The 16,570-nt window shown below is 38.8% G+C and overlaps 2 protein-coding genes and 1 long non-coding RNA gene across 3 annotated transcripts in view; 1 reads left to right on the top strand and 2 right to left on the bottom strand.

The window, feature by feature from the left end:
* nfx1 (nuclear transcription factor, X-box binding 1) overlaps positions 1-7,632 on the top strand; it is a 77,131-nt gene extending 69,499 nt beyond the window's left edge. Inside the window, exons 22-24 of the mRNA XM_028803792.2 lie at positions 1,591-1,736; positions 5,868-5,972; positions 6,635-7,632. Coding sequence (XP_028659625.1) covers positions 1,591-1,736; positions 5,868-5,972; positions 6,635-6,710 — 327 coding nt within the window. The 3' untranslated portion in view covers positions 6,711-7,632. The remainder of the gene's footprint in view (positions 1-1,590; positions 1,737-5,867; positions 5,973-6,634) is intronic.
* Positions 1,067-1,664, bottom strand: LOC127528368 (uncharacterized). The gene is made up of 2 exons (XR_007935256.1): positions 1,547-1,664; positions 1,067-1,127 (listed from the first exon to the last, which is right to left on the bottom strand). It is a non-coding gene; the product is annotated as an uncharacterized LOC127528368 (long non-coding RNA).
* An 8,038-nt stretch (positions 7,633-15,670) lies between the features above and the next one.
* LOC114653453 (uncharacterized) overlaps positions 15,671-16,570 on the bottom strand; it is a 61,654-nt gene continuing 60,754 nt past the window's right edge. The window contains exon 14 of the mRNA XM_028803791.2: positions 15,671-16,492. Coding sequence (XP_028659624.2) covers positions 16,290-16,492 — 203 coding nt within the window. The 3' untranslated portion in view covers positions 15,671-16,289. The remainder of the gene's footprint in view (positions 16,493-16,570) is intronic.

Here is a 16,570-nt window from a genome sequence, read left to right as displayed (position 1 = left end):
TTTAGCTTGTTTTCTTTCTCATACTACAATATCATTCAGTTGGAAACCGGTATTAACTGTTTTAGGAATGATTATTATTCACTCCAGTATCTGATTAGTCAGTTAGTTAGTCATTTTCCAACCCACTATATCCTAACACAGGGTCACGGGGGGTCTGCTGGAGCCAATCCCAGCCAACACAGGGCGCAAGGCAGGAACAAATCATGGGCAGTGCACCAGCTCACCGCCGGGCACACACTAGAGACAATTTAGGATCGCCAGTGCACCTAACCTGCATGTCTTTAGACTGTGGGAGGAAACCGGAGCACCCGGAGGAAACCCACGCAGACACGGGGAGAACATGCAAACTTCACACAGGGAGGACCCGGGAAGCAAACCCAGGTCTCCTTACTGCGAGGCAGCAGCACTACCACTGCGCCACCATGCCGCCCAGCATCTGATTAGTCCGCAGTAAATATGCTTACTAAAAATTTTGAGTCTTAATTAGAGTGTGTGGCAGGATAAGACCACTCTCTTTGCACTCCACCATTAAAGACGAACAACTGAACTTTCAAAAGTATTTATTTTAGTACTGGAGATGGTGGCTATGGTGTAAACACAAATATTTTAGCAGTAAACACCTGTCCTATCTCTAAGGTCCCAGGCAACCAGGTGTTTTTTTTTTTTTCTTTCTTTCTTTCTTTTTTACCCTGAGCAATCCCATTATTTACCTTACACCTTTCTCAGACCACCTTTTCATCTAGTGGGCCATTGTTTTTTGTCTGACAACTCAGGTATTTCATAATTCACTGGCATTTTTTTTTTCATAATGTCCTAAAAAAGCTGAGCACCAGTAGTTCTTTCCTGTGGAACTCTGCTAACCATTCTACTTTAGGTTTGTGCAATTTTGGAAAGCCACTAGCAATTACCCCAGTTTTCTACCTTAATAAACTGTGCCCTATAGTGCAGCCTGCACAGTTCATCTACTATAGTCCAAGATGTTCTTCCCGATTTATAAAATCTTCTAACCTGAACTAGTGTAAATGTTTTTTTCTTTACTGTGAAAATGTTCATGAAAAAATATTTGTCAACTTTATTCACATTATGAAGATATACTTTATTTGTAATATTATGTTTAGGATACTCAACTCTGTGGGCGGCACGGTGGCACAGTGGTAGCGCTGCTGCCTCACAGTTAGGAGACCCGGGTTCGCTTCCTGGGTCATCCCTGCGTGGAGTTTGCATGTTCTCTCCGTATCTGCGTGGGTTTCCTCTGGGCGCTCCGGTTTCCTCCCACAGTCCAAAGACGTGCAGGTTAGGTGGATTGGCGATTCTAAATGGGCCCTAGTGTGTGCTTGGTGTGTGTGTGTGTGTGTCCCGCGGTGGGCTGGCACCCTGCCCAGGATTGGTTCCTGCCTTGTGCCCTGGGTTGGCTGGGATTGGCTCCAGCAGACTCCCGTGACCCTGTATTCGGATTCAGCAGGTTGGAAAATGGATGGATGGATACTCAACTCTGTAGATTTTTATGCTGCATTAAAAGGCGTTCATTTGCAAGATTATAAATTACTGTGTGGTGTTTTGCTTCACTTCACAGTAGATTTTATTTTGCAGGGCAAACAACCTAAAAGGAGTCATTGCTTTCCACCCATGAACAGAGAGCATCGGAAGCTCATTCATGACTTAGCTGAGGCTTATGGAATTGAGAGTGTGAGCTATGATAGTGAACCAAAACGCAATGTTGTGATTACAGCAATCAGGTAAATGCTGGACTTTTATGGTTTATTTTCAATATTTATTGATACTGTCTTTAATGACAAGTAAGCAAATTAATAGAAGTCACAGGTAAGCATTGTTTTTCAGAAACCATTTCACATTTGAATTATCTGTAGTTGATGGGAATTTATTTCTGTTAATATTTTAATTGATAATAAATGTGTTCTGAAGTAGGTGATCTAAAAACGACATGGAAAGCACTTTTTTCATTTTTTTTGGATTTACCACCATTCATTTTTTGCAGTGAAGATGTCACTTATGATAGTACAACCCCAGCTCCAAAATGCTGCATAAAATGTAAATAAAAACAGAATACAATGATTCGCAAATCTCATAAACTCATATTTTATTCACAACAGAGCACAGAAAACATATTAAATATTTAAACTGAGAAATTGTGCCATTTAAACAAAAGAATAAGGCCATTTTGAAATTCATGGCAACAGCACGTCTGAAAAAAGTTGGGACAGAGCCATGTTTACCACTGTGTAGCACTCACTCTTCTTTTATCAATAGTCCATAAATGTCCAGGAACTGAGACCAGTTGCTGGACTTTTGGGAGAGGAATGTTGTTCCATTCTTTTCTGTCCTGGGTCGTCTTTGTTGTATTTTATGTTTCATGATACACCAAGTGTTTTCAATTGGTGAAAAGTCTAGACTGCAGGCAGGCCAGTTCAGCACCCAGACTCTTCTACTATGAAGTCATGTTGTTGTAATAGATGCAGTATGCTGTTTAGCATTGTCTTGCTGAGATATTCAAGGCCTTCCCTGAAAAAAGAAGTCATGTGGATGGGATCATATGTTGCTATAAAACTTGTACTGTATATGCAGTTCCTTTCAGCATTAATGGTGCCTTTCCAGATGTGCAAGCTGCCAATTCCATAGACACTAATGCACTCCCATATCATCAGAAATGCAGGCTTTTGAAATGAGTGTTGATAACAAGCCGGATGGCCCCTCTCCTCTTTAGTCCAGATGAGGCGGCGTTCATGTTTTCCAAATAAAATTTAGAATTTCGATTTGTCTGACCACAGAAGAGTTTTCTTCCACTTTACCTCAGTCCATTTTAAATGAGCTTTGGCCCAGAGAAGACATCTGTGTTTCTGGATCATGTTCACATATGGCTTCTTCATTGCATGATAGAGCTTTAAACCTGCTTTTGTGGATGGCACGGTGAACTGTGTTCACAGACAATGAATTCTGGAAGTGTTCCTGAGCCCATGAAATGATTTCCAAGACAGAATCAGGCCTGGTTTTAATACAGTGCTGAATGAGGGCCGAAAGGTCATGGGCATCCAATATTGATTTTTAACCTTGTCCCTTGCACACAGAGATTTCTCTTGATTCTCTGAATCTTTTGATGATATTATGTACTGTAGATAATGAGATATTCAAAGTCTTCGCAATTTTACGTTGAGGAACATTATTCTGAGATTGTTTCACAATTTGTAAATGCAGTGTTTTGCAAATTATTGAACTTCTGCCCATCTTTACATCTGAGAGACTCTGCCTCTCTAAGATGCTCTTTTTATACCAAGTCATGTTACTGACCTGCTGCCAATTAATCTAATTAGTTGCAAAATGTTGCTCTAGCAGTTTCTTTTTAGTATCACTTACTATTCCAGCCCTTTGTTGCCCCCGTACCAACTTTTTTTGAAATGTGTTGCTGCCATCAAATTTACAATGAACTCATATTTTTCATGAAATAGTAAAATGTCTCACTTTCACCATTTGATATGTTTTATATGTTCAATTATGAATAAAATATGGGCTTATGAGATTTGCAAGTTATTGCATTCTGATTTTATTCACATTTTACATAGTGTCCCAACTTTTTTGGAATTGAGGTTGTAATAATTAATCATTGAACAAACATCTATAATGTTATTCTTTTAAATGAAGATACTTCAGTGATCACTCTGTTTGTTAGTTTGAATCACAAGAGGTTTTGATTTTTTTTGTTTTGTTTAAACTTAGTTCAAAATGTATTATCCTTGTAGAAGTTTAAATCATTTTCCATAAATACAGGAACATGTAGTAGTAATATCAAGTATACAGTGACATTGTAGATGCATATCCAACAAACCTACAAAACATTGCTGCCGTGATAAACAAGAATGACTAGCACAGTACATGTGGCACAGGCCTTTTTAACCGTATTATCACTTCGTTTTTTTCCTCAAATGCCTCCTTTGGACTTTGTTGATGAGGCACAAATGTGGTTTCTCATTTAAACAAGAGTCCTATTCATGGGAATGTAGTTTTGTTTTGTTTTCTCATTTAAGGAAGGAAAGGTTAAATTTGTTACAATTTGTTAACTAAAGTTAGAAATGTGCTTTTTTTTTTTTGGACTTTTGCTGCTATGAATAAAGCTGAGAATAAGAATTAGATAAGTCTGCTCTTTGCATGCTACTGTGAGCAATAACTAGGTGACCACAGGTGGATTGTTTTGTCATACAGTTTTGAGGTGGTAGCTTCTGGTTGATGACTGCTTATCTAAAGATGTGCTTTTTTGATAGAATCAGTTAATTTTGGAAATTGTTACATATGGAAATTAATCTACCCATCCATCTTTTTTTGAAGTTATATTTCTTATTACATAGTCATAAGGAACCACATGCAACTGGAACATTGCACACATATTCAACCTACTAAGCTGATGATTTTGAAATGAATCTGTTTCAATACAAAATATGTCCGTATGCGCATTGTTACAGCCTGATATTTGTGTGTAATTGTGAAATCACGGTTTTGGTTTTCTTTCTCAATTGGTACCAGGGAGAAAACAAACAAATGTCCAACCTCAGAGTATGCCAAAGCCAAATGTTATTAAGCATTTAATATTACGTAAAACATTGAAATTAGAATCTAAAACCTATCGATAAGCAGTGTCACAAATATTTTTCTTTACTAATGGAAGCTGGTTTCGTGATATTGAAGATATAAGTAACAGTTATTCCATTGACAAAAGCAGATCCAGCTAGTGCAGGCAACATGGCTTTGTACTGTGATTGAATCTGCTATAAAAGCCATCACAAACATAAAGTGTCATTGCTCATAAAAACGGAGAGTGCTCAGGTGGTCATGGTCCAGAATACTTGAATATACTTAACATTTGGAGTGAAAGGCCTCAGCAAAAGTGCACCTGGATGTAACCTGCAATGGCAGATGTCACTCTCAGAGTTTGCATCTGGGATAGCATTGTATAAGTGATTAACAAGAACAATAATGTATTTTGATTTGTAAATTATAATGGAAATAACAGCTAGCTGTTCTGATCAGAATTTGTGATGGGAATGGAGAAGATGAAAGAAATGTAAATTCAGTGAATTTTGTGAAAAGACAAAAAAGAAACCCTTAACCTTATTTACACACTAATATCAATTTTAAAACCAATGTAAACATTTCTTTGTTTATTTTCTTTTTAATTATGTATTTTAGTTCAGTGTAATTAAAACTAATAGCCAGCATTGACATTTGTGATAACATGCTACAAGATAAATTATTTCTCCAAGTGAAGCCTTTAGCTTGAATAACTTCTGTTTGGAAAGGGGGAGTATGGGCATGTGTGTGTTGTGCGGTGGACTGGTGCCCCATAAAGGGCTGGTTCCTGTATGGCAGTTAATGCTGCAATGCTCAGAACTGTGGATGAGGGGTTTTAAAAATTAATGGATGGATAAATAAAGTCTATTAGAGAAAGATGAGGGAGAAAATCTTATCAAGATATTAATTGTGTACATTATTACCCTGACTGTGTCCTTCAGTCCTTCATTGTTTATTTTATAATTTAATGCTATAGTCATTTTTTTTTTGTTTTTTTTTAAAGGCATTTCCTAACTGCAGCAGTTCCACAAAGCACGTAGAGCCCCAATCAGAGATTAACAAATCTTTAAATATGCAAAATATTGTGTGTAGAAGTTGTTTTCTTGATAATCACAATTATTTTAATAAACACATTGCGAGAAATGTTTTTGATGTTGTCAAATACTTCACCAAGGTGTTGGCTAGCAATTCATTGGACTGTGTCATTGACTTGGGTCCTTCTCATATCTTGGGTGAAGATGTTTTGGCCTCACGTATGCATGCCTGATTTGGCTGTACATTTTGTTTCACAGAGGAAAATCTTCTTGCCCCAATTGTTCTCTGACTGAAACTTTGCAGCGGGAAGCTGCCATGAAACCCCCACCTCCCATTCCACACCACAAGCAGCAAGGTGCCAAGTAAGTCAGAACTCGAATCTATGCATGGGGAAATGGAATCACTTAGCAATATTCTAAGCAAACTTTGAGAAACTCTACTGATAAATAAAATGAGCACTTATTACAGGAAATGATGTGGCAGTGAACTTAATTTGTTTTGTTGAAGAATGTACAGCAATCAAGTATAAAAATCACATATGTATATATTGTAATTTGTGTAGTTAGGGAACCACAGGGATCTGTAGACTTTGCCTGTGATGTTTATGGTGAATATGGTAGAAAGTTGAAGTGATTAATGCTGAAGGAATCAAATATGTTAAATACTGGAGATTATTTGAAAAAGAGAAGACTGTTTTAAAATTAAAAGTTAGTCTTGATGCCAGACAAGCTTAGAGATGGAATTTCTAAAGTTGCCATTTGGTAAAAATCAACCAAAAGAGAAAATTTTTTACTGGAATTTTTGTACCATATTTGCAACAAATATTAAGTTATTGGGGATGTATTATTAGATTAAGCAATTTGGAAGAGGAAAGAAGTTTGACCTTTAAATGTACCAATCTAAGAAATGGTTATTGAAACCCGATTCTGGTTTCATAAGGTTATGGTTTTTAGAAAATTCTGATAATAGATATGTATACTGTAGAATTTTCTACTAATCATACAATATCTGTATTTTTTTCCAGGGTTGGCAGTTTGAGTAGTATGCAAAAACCTGCCAAAGAAGAACCTCTGATTGATTACTTTGATGTCCAGGATTAAAGAATTGGTGTCCCATCATTACTGAATGGATTGGAATAATTTACTGCAAAGCCACTTTTCTGTAATTTTGTTGAACTAATGCAAGTCTCTGATCATGTAGTCAGAGATTCTGGTGGTATTTAAATGTAACGATTTTGTTACTAATGTTGAATCACAAATCAAATTCATAATCGACCACAATTATTGATATTAAATCAGTTTCTTCACATTTCAGCTGTTAAACCTTTAAAACCAGTACAATTACACATCTGTCAACATAAATAAAATGTATTGTTGCTTTTATGAAAGGTATAAATTGGCATATTCATAACAAAGCAAGTTTTGGGCATTCTTTGTTTCATTATGATTATTGAAAAATGGTAATAGTTATTATAGTTATATTCTAATTACATTTTGGTGTGCCAGATTCAAAGAAATATTGGAAGATTAAGCTTGTAATAAAACAATTTATTGCAGTCACTTCTTATATTATAAAAGCCAGAAAATGTATAGAGAGCCATGTTATTTTACATTACTGCAGCCAGATGGCGCCTGTTTGGGACTGAGCTGTCCCATATGCTCGGTTTGTACTGGACACAATGTGCAGAGGTGAGTCCGTTGACTCCTGTGCATGTAGCAGTAAAATATGCAGTGTATATCAGAATGACATTGTCATAAAGAGAAGTCTAGTAAAAAGCTATTTTATAAATAGAAGTGTTTTATGTAAAGTAGTTTGGAATGGAAAACCACCATCATAAACGGCTAATCAGAAATAATTGATGCTAGTTTATTTTTTATTTAGAAGCAGCCCCAACTAATTTGTGGTCAGTTTCCAAATTTGCCCGTAGTTCTACAAGCTTGGTTCAGCTACTGTATACCAAATATATTGTATTTCCATTAAATTATACTTTTTAAATCAATAAAAATACTGCAGCCATACAAATGGAAAGTGTTTTATTGCATTTCACTGTATCCTCCACAAGTTGTTTCATCCCAGGCAGGTTCTTGGCACTGGCTTTAACCTTTGTAACTGGATTTAAGTGGGTTTGAAGGGAAATTCAAGAATGAATGAAGTATTCTTAACTTCTCAGCTGTATCGTTGCAATTTACAATGCACAATTATGAATTTGATATATGGACCTGTTGAAAGACTCAAATGGTTGCTTAACTGCATGGATCTCCATATGTTGCTTTAGAGTGATGCAGAGTCTTATAGAAGTAGAGCCAGGAATGGCTGAGTGGGCACACATTGAGTTTCACAGTAAATATTATGAATTTACAAATTTATTTTGTGCTGGTCACTGTATTAATTAATAAAATTAAAAAGTTAATTATAGGGAAAAATAAGAATATCAATAAGGAGTACAAATAAGAAAGCTTTGCATGTAACCTTCCTTGGTCCTGTACTTGCACATCCTAACTAAATCCTCAGCAGGAGGCCGTCTGTGTTGTTATTTGCATTAGTAATTTCTCATATCTTTAAAGTTGTATGTGGCTGATACGGTGGTGTAGATGCATGTGAGGGTTTGATGCCTTTGTTTAAAATGGCTTCTGTGCAGCATTTGTGTGTTCTGTCTGTGTTTGTGTGTCCCCACTGGACTTGATATCTGCCTACATTGAAAAGAAAGCAGTGTTAGGTGAACTGAAGACTCAAATTCAGCCTGTCATGAGAAGGTTAGTATGGCTGAGCTCTAATCCCCATCATTTCACTGATGTTGGCAGCAGAGGCTGGCTTTCTGGTTTCTCGTGTCCATATTGTAGATACAAGAGATAAAACAGTTTAAGACTGCTTGTAATATAGCATTACTATTCATTTTCCTTTAATTGAATTACTTTATACAGTTAGCCACAACAGCATTCTAGCTCACATAAGAACATAAATACATTTTATAAGTTTTATACATTTTCTTGTTAAATATAACCAAGCTAGCTGTTTATAATATTCCTGGCACCTGTTTACCTCTTAATATAAGCTTTTTATTGTAATACGTTTTAATTAAATTGTTGTAAATAATATCTTGAGGCTATACCCTATATACTGAGCCAGCTTAGTAATAACATGTCAGATTTCTAATTATTTCATGCAGATAAGGACCTTAAAGAAATGTAAAATTATATGTTAAAGACATATTATAACAAAATTAAGATAATCATTATAAAACCAAACAATATGCTGGCTCTCATCAACAGACTTCAGTCCAAGGAGAACATGCTCCATTTTGACACATCTCTTGTAAGAAGAAAATGCTTTCCAAAATTTGGAATGAGTGGAATGTTAAAGCATTACTGGTGAGTCTCCTATAATGTGTAACAAGGCCTTCAGGGGTGCAAACTGAGGGAGGTGGGGTTAAGGGAATGCTGAACAGAGCAAAGTACAGAGAAATCCTCAATGACAACCTGCACTCTGGACCTCAGATTTGCCCAAAGGGTCACCTTCCAACATGACAGTGTCCCTAAGCGCAAAGAAAAGAACACAGGAGTGGCTTAGGGTCAGGTATGTGAAAGTTCTTGAGTGTCCCAGCCAGAGCCTGAGCTTGTTGTTGGGGACGATTTTAGCACAAAACTGCACCATAACAAAATATGTGAAAGTGAATCCTTTCTGAAATACTGTACGTTTGTGTCTCCATGTGCCAGATTTTAAAAGTTCTGTGGTAGGTGTTACTATAGTATATAAATTTTGAGTGTGGACACATGCTGTCATCCCAAATGTACAGTTACATTTGTAAATGTATTTGTAAAGGTCTTTATCCAAAGAAACATATAGTAATAGTAGGTTGGTTACAAGCAAGCAAGGTTTTTTCCTAATTCTTAATTCAGTTAATCACTGCATTCAATGCAAGTCTCTCTTCATCAAGCTTTAGTTATATCTTTCTTGTGCTGGAACCAACCAACTTCAAAACTCTATTGTGGGACAAAAGGTTCATGAATCCATGTGCTGCAGCCATCAGGCCCTTCTGCCAACTCCACACTCTAGTAGTAAGGAGTCTCCGAATAGCTCTTCATGCATCTCTGATTTCTACTCCTGCATGCTACATGTTGGGTATCATTGCCTCATGTCAATTAATAGTTTGCATCCATTTCTGTTATTGATTGCTTATGGATTAGAGATGTTGCCATGTTGTGTCCAGTCACATTTCCAAACTTTGTTACTGGTCATGTACCCATCACTGCTTACTGCTTTTTGGCTTTGGTACCATCTTTGGACTTCCAGCACTGGACTGTCACTACATCACAGACTGTGCCAACTTCGGTTGTCAACACTGTGGCACCCTTAATGATAGTGTGTTGCTTTCCAAACAAGCAGCCCTGGATTACTAAGGACATTAAAAGTCTGCTAAATTATGAAAAGAGCGCATTGACAAAGAGGCTTTGGATGATGCATCTCAAGTGCTTAAGAAGAAGCTGAGAGAATGAAATGAAGCTTACAAGACTAAACCAGAAAAGAAAGATGTCTGAAGTGGACAGGGTATAATTATTGGACTCAAGCAATGCAGGGCTGTGGTACTAGAAGGGGACGTGAACAGAACAAACACCCTGAACCAATGTTTATGCGCGAATGCACCTATTGCGAAAGCTCATGCCTGTCTGTCTGCATAAAACAACTCAGCCGCCCACCAAACCAATTTAATTAAGAGGTGGCACACTAATTCCTCAATTTGTTTTGTCAGTTCCATTTTTGTTGTGATATCTTGAACAGATCACGTTGTATGTTTTAAAATGTGAAAATCTCCCATGGAAAAGCATTGGCAAATTTGCTATATCATCCATCTTACAACAAAGAAACCTTCTGTGTAATTTCAACTAGGTATTAGTTTGCTGTTTCAATTTTACCTTGAGAATGGTTGCTTGAACTTGTACATTTTGTATATTTTCCTCTTTTACTTGTCTGACAGCCACTTGTATGCCCAATGCAAGTCAGCAGAGGCCAGATAGAGTGCACACACACAAAGAGTTCACACAGCAGTGTCATCTCCTGCGGCTTTAAGCAAGTTAACTAATAGAGCACAAAAAAGTCACTTCTCTTGGGCTGTGTAAGCTATGTAATCACTGTGTTTTAACTAATATTAATAGCTAGACGGGGAATTTTATTTCAGCTTCCTTCATATAGTAATACTGATATTATGCTAACAATTCTCTTATGTATTTATAGGTATTTATCAATTTCTAATTATTGGATACTACTCTATTTGATATACAGTATATTCAAAAATTTTACATTTATAAGAAAACTGAACAACAATTAGTCATAGAACCCCCACCATTAGTGTTGTGGGACCAGATGTGATTCTCAAATGAGATCCCTGCCCTCAATTCCTCCAGTCTGTGCATTTTAAGCCACCACTGGGGTTTCACGGAAAAGGCAAAAGATACTGAACAAAGGGCTTGATGCTGAGAGGAAATAAAAAAGCTAAAATTGCTGTTATCCATTCAGGAGCTCAGTAGCCAAGCCAGAGCAACTGAAGCTTAATAATTTGCACGTTGTAGCAAGTACTGCGACAGTGGAGACAGACAGACACACACACACACACACACACACATAGACCACCGCAGCTACTGGACTCCACATGTTTGAGAAGTGCCTTCAGCTGCTGTGATATCTTTCTGTCATTTTGATTATTCCATCACTATATGACATAACAACAGCAAATGGAGTTTAGATAAGCATTGAGGTCTATGGATATAAAACGTGTTAAAAACCGGCAGCTATTCTGGCATGGTATGTTTGCATTTCCAATTAGACCGTAATGTTACAATTCTTTAGTTATTCATTTAGACATGCAGTTAGAAGGTCGATGTTGTGCAGCCTCTTCTCTGCACCTTCTGGTGTTGCTGGGCAAATTTGTTGAATCGGGTATTTTGAGTACTGAAATCTGCATCTCCTGTGGCTTTTCATTATCCGCTCTCTTAACAGCAGTCCTTTTTGATAGAGTGTGACATATTGTTTACTTCAAATGAATTTGGCTAACGGTTTAGTTAAAGGGTGTCTACATGGAGATTCATAACACAAATACATTATTGAATAACATTATTTAAGGAGCAATATTTGATTATTTTTGTAAAATTAGTCACAAGATGATATAGAAGTTTTATGTCATTGTATTGTATTAAAACAAGGAGCCCCCTTAAATAGTTGAACTCTGATGTGGTGATACATGTTAGTTAAATTGTGGTGAATTTTGAATGAGGGCAGTGCTGTGAAAAAGTTTTTCTTTTTTTTTTTCCCCCAAATACTGATGTTAGCTGTTCATTACTAATCAAGTATTTCTTCTTAAACACCATTCCATGCTATAGATAGATAGATAGATACTTTATCAGTATGCTGCTGCTGGAGTATGTGAATTTCCCCTTGGGATTAATAAAGAAAAATATTACATTAAAGAGTGATAACAATGCAGGTATACAGACAGAAAATAACTTTGAACAATGTTAACGTTTAACCCCCCGGGTGGAATTGAAGAGTCGCATAGTGTGGGGGAGAAACGATCTCGTCAGTCTGTCAGTGGAGCAGGAAAGTGACAGCAGTCCGTCACTGAAGCTGCTCCTCTGTCTGGAGATGATCCTGTTCAGTGGATGCAGTGGATTCTCCATGATTGACAGGAGCCTGCTCAGCGCCCGTTGCTCTGCCACAGATATCAAACTGTCTAGCTCCATGCCTACAATAGAGCTTGCCTTCCTCACCAGTTTGTCCAGGCATGAGGCGTCCCTCTTCTTTATGCTGCCTCCCCAGCACACCACCGCGTAGAAGAGGGCGCTCGCCACAACCGTCTGATAGAACATCTGTAGCCTCTTATTGCAGATGTTGAAGGACACCAGTCTTCTAAGGAAGTGTAGTCGGCTCTGTCCTGTCTTGCACAGAGCATCAGTATTGGCAGTCCAATCCAATTTATCATCCAGCTGCACTCCCAGGTATTTATAGGTCTGCACCCTCTGCACACAGTCACCTCTGATGATCACGGGGTCCAGGAGGGGCCTGGGTCTCTTAAAATCCACCACCATCTCTTTGGTTTTGCTGGTGTTCAGGTGTAGGTGGTTTGAGTCACAAAATTTAACTAGAGAAGTCCAGAAACATAATTCTTACAGCACCACTGCCTCTGTCCAAGTGGGAGAGGGATCAGTGTAGCATGTAGATGATGACATCCTCCGCTCCCACCTTCTCCTGGTATGCGAACTGCAAAGGGTCAAGGGCATGACGGACCTGTGGCCTCAGGTGGTGAAGCAGCAGCCGCTCCATGGTCTTCATCACATGCAATGTCAGAGCGACAGGCCGGAAGTCATTCAGCTCACCAGGACGTGATACCTTTGGGACTGGGGTGATGCAAGATGTTTTCCAAAGCCTCAGGACTCTCCCCTGTTCCAGGCTCAGGTTGAAGATGTGCTGTAGAGGACTCCCCAGCTCCAACGCACAGGCCTTCAGCAGTCGTGGCGATACTCCATCTGGACCAGCTGCTTTGCTGGCACAAAGTCTACTCTGCTCTCTGCTTACCTGGGCTGCTGTAATTGTGGGTTGGGGTAAACTCTCTCCTATGCTGGTATCAGCAGAAGGATGGGTGGAGGGTGCAGTATGCCGAGGTGAGAGTGGGTTAGGAGTTCCTTCTGCACGTGCTTAATTTAAGCTCATGCTGATTACCACCTTTAAAAGCCCTTATGTATATAATGACTTCATAACATATGCATATGTTATGAAGTAATTATGCAGGCACCCTTCAAATAAAGTGTTAATGAAATTTGTTACATTATATTAAAGTTCTCTATGCATGGTTAAATCACCTCTAAAAAAACTTTAAATATGTCAGTGTATGCTAATTCAGTCAAGATAAAATCAATATCAAATCGAATCGGGGCACTGAATTGGAATCGAATCAAATTGGGACATCATTGGCAATACCCAGCCCTATCATCCACCAATCCCTGTTAAGGGGTAAACTCAGAGATACAGTGCATCCACAAAGTATTCACAGCGCATCACTTTTTCCACTTTTTGTTATGTTACAGCCTTATTCCAAAATGGATTAAATTCATTTTTTTCCTCAGAATTCTGCACACAACACCCCATAATAACAACGTGAATAAAGTTTACGTGAAGTTTTTGCAAATTTATTAAAAATAAAAAAAATTGAGAAAGCACATGTACATAAGTATTCACAGCCTTTGCTCAATACTTTGTCGATGCACCTTTGGCAGCAATTATAGCCTCAAGTCTTGTTGAATATGATGTCACAAGCTTGGCACACCTATCCTTGGCCAGTTTCGCCCATTCCTCTTTGCAGCACCTCTCAAGCTCCATCAGGTTGGATGGAAAGCGTCGGTGCACAGCCATTTTAAGATCTCTCCAGAGTTGTTCAATCGGATTCAAGTCTGGGCTCTGGCTGGGCCACTCAAGGACATTCACAGAGTTGTCCTGAAGCCACTCCTTTGATATCTTGGCTGTGTGCTTAGGGTTGTTGTCCTGCTGAAACAACGAGGTCTGAGCCGGAGGTCAAGAGCGCTCTGGAGCAGGTTTTCATCCAGGATGTCTCTGTACATTGCTGCAGTCATCTTTACCTTTATCCTGACTAGTCTCCCAGTCCCTGCTGCTGAAAACCATCCCCACAGCATGATGCTGCCACCACCATACTTCACTGTAGGGATGGTATTGGCCTGGTGATGAGCGGTGCCTGGTTTCCTCCAAACGTGACGCCTGGCATTCACACCAAAGAGTTCAATCTTTGTCTCATGAGACCAGAGAATTTTCTTTCTCATAGTCTGAGAGTCCTTCAGGTGCCTTTTGGCAAACTCCAGGCGGGCTGCCATGTGCCTTTTACTAAGGAGTGGCTTCCGTCTGGCCACTCTACCATACAGGCCTGATTGGTGGATTCCTGCAGAGATGGTTGTCCTTCTGGAAGGTTCTCTCTCCACAGAGGACCTCTGGAGCTCTGACAGAGTGACCATCGGGTTCTTGGTCACCTCCCTGACTAAGGCCCTTCTCCCCCGATCGCTCAGTTTAGATGGCCGGCCAGCTCTAGGAAGAGTCCTGGTGGTTTTGAACTTCTTCCACTTACGGATGATGGAGGCCACTGTGCTCATTGGGACCTTCAAAGCAGCAGAAATTTTTCTGTAACCTTCCCCAGATTTGTGCCTCGAGACAAAACTGTCTCAGAGGTCTACAGACAATTACTTTGACTTCATGCTTGGTTTGTGCTCTGACATGAACTGTCAACTGTGGGACCTTATCTAGACAGGTGTGTGCCTTTCCAAATCATGTCCAATCAACTGAATTCACCACAGGTGGACTCCAATTAAGCTGCAGAAACATCTCAAGGATGATCAGGGGAAACAGGATGCACCTGATCTCAATTTTGAGCTTCATGGCAAAGGCTGTGAATACTTACGTACATGTGCTTTCTCAATTTTTTTATTTTTAATAAATTTGCAAAAACCTCAAGTAAACTTTTTTCACGTTGTCATTATGGGGTGTTGTGTGTAGAATTCTGAGGAAAAAAATGAATTTAGTCCAATTTGGAATAAATTGTAACATAACAAAATGTGGAAAAAGTGATGCGCTGTGAATACTTTCCAGATGCACTGCATATACAACACCAGGTCATGTCACTTGCAGAAATTCTCAGATTATTCTGCACTTATGGGGTATATTGATAAGGGGGTTAGACAGAGTATAGGAGTCAGGTGGAGAACTTTGTTTCTTCGTTCAGAAAGAATTATCTGCAACTTACCATCAGCAAATCCAATGAAGCCTCTACATTCAGTCACTATTCAAGGAGTGGATGTTGAGGTGGTCCACTCCTACAAGTACTTGGGAGTCCATAGCAATGACCAGCTGTACTGTTCTTGGAACAACAAGGAACTACAGTTGTGCTTGAAAGTTTGTGAACCCTTTAGAATTTTCTATATTTCTGCATAAATGTGACCTAAAACATCATCAGATTTTCACTCAAGTCCTAAAAGTAGATAAAGAGAAACCAGTTAAACAAATGAGACAAAAATATTATACTTGGTCATTTATTTATTAAGGAAAATGATCGAATATTACATCAATATTGTGTCAAGAAACGCTACTGCGGCTTCTTTATACCAACAGCAATACGCCTGCATAATGCCTCGTTGTGCTTCTCTTTGTTTTGAATTTTCTTACACCATAGTTTGTCTGTCTGTCTGTCTGTCTATTTAATGACCACAAAATAAAAGGAGAAGGACTAGCAGCTCAGTCAATTAGATGTAAGGCTGACTTCTTGATTTGTGAAATTGAGTGGAGTGAATACCAGCAGCCACTAAGGAACCCCAGGACTGAACTTGAGACCCCCACTCCGTGAAGCCGCTTGACCTATTTGTATCTTTTTCAGTGCTGTTAGTACCAAACAACTTGTTAAAAATGAATTATTGTAATTCTACAAAACTGAGTTCTATAAATGACTGTGTCTCTTTTGAATAAATGCCAATAAACGCTAACCTGGAACCCGCACTAAGCATATTCCTTCTCTCGTCAAGCTTCGGCTTCAAGGTTTCTTGATTTGCTGTTATGAGACTTTGCCAAAAGGTAAAGAAGCTGTGTTCATTTTTTTTTTTTCTTTTGTACATGAAAGTCCGTGGTCTTTGAACATTCCTCTATTTGTCACTCATAGCCCTGCCTTTGCAGGTCAGTTTTCCTACTGTGTGAAAAGCCATTTCAAGAGGTGCATCTTGCGTGTCACCAAAATGCACAGCTTTGATAGGCAGGGATGATTTGTGGCGTAGATAGCCTTCATCTGTCCTCCATATGACATCATTGCTGTCACAGTTACAGAGCCTCCCTGGACCTGAGCAGGTGCCTAGACCGAAACAGAAAGATGTGTGTCAGAACCGACATGGTGAACCTACCTGTATAATTTCCTAATGGCTGAAATTTT

This window comes from Erpetoichthys calabaricus, chromosome 6, assembly GCF_900747795.2.
Source record: "Erpetoichthys calabaricus chromosome 6, fErpCal1.3, whole genome shotgun sequence".
NCBI lineage: Eukaryota > Metazoa > Chordata > Cladistia > Polypteriformes > Polypteridae > Erpetoichthys > Erpetoichthys calabaricus.
This window is presented reverse-complemented; position numbering and strand designations above follow the sequence as displayed.